This window comes from Triticum urartu, chromosome 6 (genome assembly GCF_003073215.2).
Source record: "Triticum urartu cultivar G1812 chromosome 6, Tu2.1, whole genome shotgun sequence".
NCBI classification, from domain to species: Eukaryota; Viridiplantae; Streptophyta; class Magnoliopsida; order Poales; family Poaceae; genus Triticum; species Triticum urartu.
In genome coordinates this window covers 314,028,232-314,036,872 of record NC_053027.1, presented here as the reverse complement: position 1 = coordinate 314,036,872, position 8,641 = coordinate 314,028,232, and the positions used below count along the sequence as shown (strand labels likewise).

General features: G+C 44.0%; 1 protein-coding gene across 1 annotated transcript; it reads right to left on the bottom strand.

Annotated features, from left to right (window-relative positions):
- Window positions 1–791: 791 nt before the first annotated feature.
- LOC125513351 lies at window positions 792–4,328 on the bottom strand. Its single transcript, XM_048678448.1, has 4 exons — window positions 4,111–4,328; window positions 3,920–4,022; window positions 1,778–2,167; window positions 792–1,148 (listed from the first exon to the last, which is right to left on the bottom strand). Exons 1-4 carry the CDS (start codon window positions 4,206–4,208, stop codon window positions 1,020–1,022), a joined length of 720 nt encoding a protein of 239 aa, XP_048534405.1. The 5' UTR covers window positions 4,209–4,328; the 3' UTR covers window positions 792–1,019.
- Between the last annotated feature and the right edge of the window lie 4,313 nt (window positions 4,329–8,641).

The window sequence follows — 8,641 nt, the reverse complement described above, 5'->3', positions numbered from 1 at the left end:
GACCACAATATGATCATTGAGGACATACCTTCACTTGAGAGATTACTTTACTTGATCAATAAGGTCCAACAAGAATCAATGTTATTTCTGCGCAGAAATTGACAGTGGCGGGCTACTCGTCTGTCAAATACTACTACTTTCAGGTACAACAATCGCCTTATACCTCTCCTTCTTGATATCAACATTATTTCTAGTTTTGAAGATGTATATTCGTCTGTCATCCAGCAAAGTTTCACCCAGATTCTGGGCATAGTGAAGGTCTTGGCACTAGAATCTGTCGGTCCTAATCTGGATCAAATTGTCAGTTGCCTGAGATGGTTTTCGTGCCTAAAGAAGCTGTATATCGAGGTGATATTCCTTTCCTATTAAATGTTAACCATAAGAGAGTTCAATTTTTTGTACCTTTTATTTACAATAACAATGTACTATGATTTCTGAAGGAATTTTGGAGGATTTCACGACATACCCCCCCCCCCCCCCCCCACCCCCACAACTTTCACTAGATGTCCCTCTATCTCTTTCCCGCCCCCCCCCCCCCCCCCCCCCTTACCCATCATAACTTACCATGTCGTCATCTCAGCTCATCCGAATGAATTCCCACTAAACAAACAAGGGAATAAGCACATCTCTTAAATTCCCACATCTCAAACAAGGGATTGGAAATTAAATGTCGCGTCCTATATCTAATCTCGTCACAACTCCCTCGTCTAAATTTTCATTCTCCTTCAGAAAAGTACCAAACACGAATTCGTACTGCTGCACTATGGCAGTATGGCCCAAAATCCAAGACATCACGAAGCACATACATGCGACATTGCAATTCTTAACAAGTTGGATGTAAAGGAAAATTAAGTGTGGCTCGTGTTACAAGCCCCTTGCACAAATCACATAATTCATCACTACCACACCATGAACAGAATAGGTTCCACCCGCAAAAAAAAGAAAAAAAAAGTACATCCGAATCTAAAATGTTAAGATATCTATTTATAAGGGCACAAAGACGATATGTTTTAGAATCGTCACAGATACAGTTCACGCCAGGGTTCTTGAATGCTCGCTGATTTCTCAACCCCTGTCTCAATGACAGTTTCTTTGGAGAACTCCAAGTTGATGTGCTTGGCTACGTGATCTCCCACGCGCTGCAGCACCTGGAAGTAACAATAGGCAGAGAGATTAGGTGAGCAAACAGGCACTGGAATCATAGGTATGTCAAGAAAGTCAACTTGGATAGAAAATTGTCAGGGGGTAGCACAAACAAACTTATGTAACAAACCAGACAGAATTGCCGTAAGACGAGTTCTTTCACAGCAAACAAACACTTTTTAGTATATAATTTTCTATTCAATATGGGTGGTGTGCATTGTGGTTTGTGAATTATTGCTCCATAGAAATATCATGGAGTTCAAATTCTTGTACAATTATAATACCACATATAAAACTAATAAACAAACCATTAGTTGACATTAGAGTAAACCTTCACAAACATCACTACACTCTTGCTTTCTATTTGGAAACAAGATGACATCAAGACTTTTCCTACTCAGTATACAACTTTTATATAGTTCAGCAGGTTCCAACATTAATGGTAGCTTCAAGGTAGCAGACCACATGTAAGCTTTTCACGACTGCAACCTAGTATGAAGTAGCTCTTAAATTTGCCACTAAAATTACCATAGCAATTTCCCGTTTCCTTTATTCTGTATAAAGTACCATTACTTTCCATGAAACTCCAGTAAAAGATAATGAGAAAATACAAAAATGGAAAGGGAAGTTGTACCTCAAGGTCAGAGTCTGAAGAACTTTTGCCTTGGTGCTGCCCACCTGGTGTGACAAGAACTGTGGGTATCTTCAATACCCGCACTATTTCCAGCAAACATTGTATTGGTTCACTACGTATTTGCAAAGATGGGGGAGGTTTAATACTTCCATCAACCAACAAGTGAGTAAACTCATTTGATGCCCCTATTTCAGCAGCGTGAAGTGTAGTTAACTGCCCAGTTTTGGTTGCATTAACCATTCCATGGAAACAGCCTGATGGTCTTGTGATGAATGGTACAATCAGAACGGGCTGGATGGAGGGAGCTTCAGAAGAAATCAATGCTAAAATCTCATTCATAGCACATGCAGCAACAGGAGGCCTATAGTCAGGCAGAACAAAAAAGGACACCTGCCAAAAATTAACAGGCTTGAATGTAGCTTGGATGTGGCGTCCATAAGCAGCTGTTTAAAATTCGATTTTAGTTGCAAGGAATAATGTTCCATGTCATAAAAAATAGGCCAAAAATATATTCAGTTCTTCATTAGCAAATGATCATCAAAGATGTGAAAGCCAATAAAAAGCCTTTTCCATAGGCAATGGAATACCACAAGTTGTTCCATTATTAGCATGAACTTACAGTGATAGTCAAATGGTATAAGCTAATTTTGAGCATTACATCCATGAAAAGAAGGGGAGCCCTGGCGCAGCGGTAAAGTGAATCTTGCAGAAATGTAGGAAAAGGCTGCATACAAAAGATCTGAAGTGGTCGGACCCTTCCCCGGACCCTGCGCAAGCAGGACCTACATGCACCGGGCTGCGGTTTTTTACGTCCATGAAAACAGAACTCTGTGCTAAATCATACTCTGAACTAATGTATCAAAGTGAAGTCATGGAAGTAAGGACATGGCCAGGGACAGAGCACAGCAACAAGTTGCTAAGGTTGCGGCAATGAAAGCATATGCTGGACCTAAAGAAGAATGACACTCCACTCCAAACACTTAGATACAATCGCACGATCAAAATCATACTCTGTTTCTCAGCAGCTAAGAGCATCTCTAGCAGACCCCTTAAACCGCGGAACTGAAAACGCGGTTTTCAGTTCGCGGAAAACGCATTTTAAGGGTTGGTTTGAGCTGCGGCCGAACAAACCCCTCAAACTTAAACTGTAAAACCGAATACTCGCTTATATTTTTTCCCCACGTCTTCTTCCTCTCGGCCGTGTCCACGGTCAGCTAGCTCGCTCCCACGAAGCCGGCAGATAGCGCATAAAAGGGCCAAATACGGAGCCGCCGGCGTCCAGGACGACTTGCACGAAGCTAGCTAGCTCGAATCAATCCAAACGGCCAAATATGGAGCCGCCGTCGCCGTAGCTAGCTCGAATCAATCCAGGAGCTAGCTAGCTGAATCGATTGAGCGGACGGAGTCGCCGTAGCTAGCTCCTCTGTCAGGAGAGACGCGGGCGGGCGGCCGGCGGCCGGGGGCCCGGGGCGGGTGGGTGGCGTCCGGTGCGGCGTGGAAGGCGGACACGGACGGGTCATGGAGATCTTTCCGTGGCAGTTGGGCTCCCGCCAACTTCTTTCTCCCAATACAGGGCACCGTAGAAGCGGACGCGGAAACTGTGTTTTTGCAGATCGGGAGTTGTTTTTTACCGCACCCCTTAAAAAAACTAAAGGTCAAAGGTGTATAAGGTGTCTGTTCGGGCTACTTCTTCCGTCCAAAACTGAAAACTGGCGGTTATTTTACAGTTCGGTGGGATATAAGGGGTCTGCTAGAGATGCTCTAAGTTTTCTCTGTCTCCAAATTACACTCACTGGCTCAGCAGATCAGCCCACCAAACACTTAAAGATGACATAACTTCCCAAGTTTCTGAACCCAACTGCTACACATTGCTCAACAGTTCAACAACTTGGAAAATTACACAGTTTCTACATTACCACATAAATCATCTTTCAGTTGAACTGGCGTTGGTCTGAAATATCTAACTGAAATCATGCGATCTCCTATGCGACAGCTCAAAGGGGAGGAGCTGATTTCCCAACAAATGTTTGTTCAAGGAAGCGTAGTCCTTTTATTCCAACATAAAAGGCTTTCCGTTTGGTTATATATGTAGTTTTGTAGCAAACGAATTGGATCTGTGAGATGGCGAGAAAACCCGCTTACCTGAGGAGAGCCACTGGAGTCAGAGAAGCTAACGAGCTCGCCAGAGGCCTTCTCGCCGTTGAGGCCGTACTTATCGAGAGGGAGATCGAAGGGCGAGGAACCCCTGCAAGGACATCCACCGATCAAGGGTAAGCTGACAGAAGGTGCACGTTTTTGGATGGTCTAGGTTAGGGTTTTCCGGGGCAACGAACCTCGTGAGCCCCGGCGACGGCCGGAGCGCGTCAGCGAGGGCTGCGCCGTAGCCCGCGGAGTCTCGGACGAGGACGACCACCCTGGAGGCTACCCTCATGGCCGCCACAGATAATCGATGGGACGGGGAGGAGTGAAGAAGGCTTCCTGGACTCGAGTTTTTCTTCGTCAAAGAAGCAACTCTGCAATCGACGACTCAGGGAAGAAGCAAAGCTAGACAAGATCGATTTGGGCCTTAGTGTGAAAGAAAACGATCAATTAGGGCCTTAGTATTTCATGGGCCGTCCGTACGAAATCAATGACTTTGGATTACCGGAGCAACTACTCCCTCCGTTCTAAATTACTCGTCGCAAAAATGATGTATCTAGAATTAAAATACATCTAAATACATCCATACCTACGATAAGTAATTCGGAATAGAGGGAGTAGTTGACAAGCGTTGCCTCACAACAATCATTTGCGGGTGGGCTGAGAGCGCGCTATTTGACGCACTCTCAGCCGCCGCCACGTGTCGTCCTCTGGCGCTCCTTCAGGATTTTTTTAATTTCCGCGTGTGTTTTCGGTTTTTTAAGCGGGTATTTTTTGGATTTTTTCGACTGTTCAGTTTTTCACCGGTTTTCCTTAGTTTTTGGATCAAAAAAGTTTTGAAAAGAATTTTTTTGTGAAAAAACACGTTTTTTTCTTCCACGAAATGCACGGTTTTGTTTCTGCGAGAGACACGTTTTTGCTTCTGCGAGAGGCACGGTCGTGTCTCTCAGAAACGGAAAAAACACGATTTATGTTGGTTTTCTTCGGTGAGAGGCACGGTTTTGCTTTCGCGAGAGGCACGACCGTGCCTCTCGAAAACGAAAAAAAAACGTGTTTTCTGTTTTTTTTTCTTGGATGAAAGGCATGGTTTTGCTTTCGTGAGAGGCAACGTTGTGCTTTTGTGAGAGGCACGGCCGTGCCTCTCGAGAACGAAAAAACACATTTTCTGTTTTTTTTCTTCCGTGAGAGGCACGGTTTTGCTGCCGCGAGAGGCACAGTTGTGCTTTCGCGAGACGCACGACCATGCCAATCGGAAAACGAAAAAACATGTTTTCTGTTTTTTTTTCTTTCGCTAGAGGCACGGTTGTGCTTTCGCGAGAGGCATGGTCGTGCCTTTTTCAGAAAGGGAAAAAATCATGCTCCTAGTTCATTTTTTTCATGAAAAAAAGTTTGTCAAAACCTATCAACATGGGATCTAGTTTTGAAGATCTCGACGCAAGGAATCCAACCGTGAAAACGGTTCGAGATTTGGACGCACAGTTGTGATGCCCCGACTTAATCATGCACTAATTATACACGCAAATGCGCACGATCAAGATCAGAGACTCACAGGAAGATATCACAACACAACTCTAGACACAAATTTAAAATTATACAAGCTTCATATTACAAGTCAGGGGCCTCGAGAGCTCAAATACATAAGCACGAATACAAACGAGTCAGCGGAAGAAACAATATCATCATCATCATCAACAACAACAACAACAACAACAATCGAAAAGACTAGGCCTCCTGCCTGGGAGCCTCCTAACTAGCTACTCCTGGTTGTCGGCGGCCTCAACGTAGTAGTAGGCTCCGTAGGGGTAGTAGTAGTCGTTGGTGGTGGCATCTGGCTCCTGGGATCCGTCATCTAATCGCAACAATCGGGTATAGGGGAAAAGAGGTAGCAAAGCAACTATGAGTACTCATCCAAAGTACTCGCAAGACTTACATCAGAACTATGCTAAGTATGCATCGGTATTAAAGGAGTGGGGCTATATCTTTGGACTAAACTGCGGAATGCCAGAAGAGAAGGGAAGGCCTAGCCTATCGAAAACTAGTATCTTGAAGCATCTTGCAACATTAGAAGAGAGTAGAGTATCATAATATAAGTAATAAGTTTATTGTAGCATCCATGCCCAGAGATCCTTCCTCGACTCCATGCAAGAAAGCAATCCTCGAGCCATCATATCCATTTCACATCTCCAGTATCCAGTTCTAGTTGTATCGATCAGGATACAACTCCGAGCGTCTGTTACCGTGGACACGGGTATTCGAATAGATATACTTCCATGCAGGGATGCACTGTAGGATCGAAAGTAGGTCTAGAGGGGGGTGATTAGACTACTTGACCAAATAAAAATCTAGCATTTTTCCCAATTTTAAGTCTTGGCAGATTTTAGAAACTTAGCACAAGTCAAGCAATCAACCTACACATGCAATTCTAAGAGTATAGCAGCATAAAGTAAAATATTGCATATGAAGGTAAAGGAAAGGGTTTGGAGAAGGCAAACGCAATGTAGACACGAAGATTTTTGGCGTGGTTCCGATAGGTGATGCTATCGTACGTCCACGTTTATGGAGACTTCAATCCACAAAGGGTAATGGTTGCGCGAGTCCACGGAGGGCTCCACCCACGAAGGGTCCACGAAGAAGCAATCTTGTTTATCCCACCATGGCCATCGCCCACGAAGGACTTGCCTCACTTGGGCAGATCTTCACGAAGTAGGCGATCTCCTTGCCCTTACAAACTCCTTGGTTCAACTCCACAATCTTGTCGGAGGCTCCCAAGTGACGCCTAACCAATTTAGGAGACACCACTCTCCAAAAGGTAATAGATGGTGTGATGATGATGAACTCCTTGCTCTTGTGCTTCAAATGATAGTCTTCCCAACACTCAACTCCCTCTCAAAAATATGATTTGAGTGGAAAGCAACTTGGGGAAGGCTAGAGATCAAGATTCTTGTGGTTGGATTGGAATGTCTTGGTCTCAACACATGAGTAGGTGGTTCTCTCTTAGAAAATGAGTAGTGGAAGTGTAGGCACGTTCTAATGGCTCTCTCTTGAATAGAGAAGGGGCGGAGGGGTATATATAGCCTCCACACAAAATCTAACCGTTACACACATTTGACCCAACTCGGTCAGACCGAATAGGTGAACTCGATGAGACCAATTCAGTTCAAAATGTGAACTTTAGGATTCTCAGTGGGACCGACATGATCAACTCGGTGGGATCGATGCGCTAGGGTTAGGGCAAAACCTCAACTCGGTGTGACCGATTGCATAAACTCGGTGGGACTGATTTCAGCATTGAGCAAACCAGAGAGTTAGTGAGGCAAACTCGATGGGACCGGTCGCTCATTTCGGTAAGATCGAAAAGTTACAAAAGGGAAACAAAGAGTTTGCATTGCGAACTCGGTGGGACCGATCGCTCATTTCGGTAAGACCGAAACGTTACAAAGGGAAACAGAGAGTTTGCAATCCCATCTCGGTGAGACCGAAATCCCTATCGGTGAGACCGAACTGATTAGGGTTTCTAGCTATGGCTACGTCAAAGGAACTCGGTGGCGCCGAATAGATCAAATCAGCAGGGCCAAGTTTGACTTTAGGTTTAGGACATATTTGGATTTGAGAAAGTGGTTGAGGGCTTTGGAGCATATCACTAAGCATTTTGAGCAAGTAGACCATTAAGCAACACCTCATCCCCTTTTAATAGTATTGGCTTTTCCTATGGACTCAATGTGATCTTGGATCGCTAAAATAGAAATGAAGAGTCTTGAGCTTTTGCCAATATTTGTCCTTAGCATTTTGAGGGGTCCACATCTCTTGTCGATGCTATGCCAATCATTGAACTTTCTGAAATATTCAACTTGAATGGATATTAGTTCAATGAGCTATATGTTGTTATGAATTACCAAAAACACCCGGGGATTAGTTGCACTTTCAATCTCCCCCTTTTTCTGGTAATTGATGACAACATATAGATCAAAGCTTCGACAATTGATAATATGAATGAAATACATCATCGCTTTGAGAAGTATGTGATAAGCAAGAGCTCCCCATAAATTTGTGCATTATTTAAAATTTGCTTTTGAATGCAAATGCACAATCAATTAGGATCATTCATGGGTTACTCTTCCATGTCACATACATCTTGGTGGAGCGGTCAAAGTGATATAATATAAAGAATATGCACTCATGACCAAGGGAAACTTGATTGATCATACACAAGTATTAAGATATCATCATTCAAGTACACATTAAAGCATAATATGATCAAACACATGATCATAAGAGTATCTCACACATGCACAAATATTGTAGCAAGCAACCGAACAAATATCAAGTAGCAAGAGAGGCAAACAAAAGGCAAAACACACACACACACACTCTCTCTCTCTCTCTCGAAGCCTAAGATCTATACAGTTTCTCCCCCTTTGGCAACAAGTTACCAAAAAGCTTGAAAATGCACAGTGCTATGCGGCACTCTAGGCACGATCTCCGGGATCTCCTGATGTGGTCTTCGGGCTGGTGGCTCCGGTGTGCTTAGATGGCATGGAGAGGATAGCATCTGCAAACGCTTCCGATGATGTTTGAGGAGCTATAGGAGTTGCAATTGGAGGTACAACAGTGGAAGTTGCGGCAGGTGCTAAAGCAGTAGCTCTGGAGTCTCTGTCAATTGGCACAGCTGCAGACCTATGTGCTCTTGGCACTCTCTGAAAAGCATCTATAGTTGGCCTGTCACTC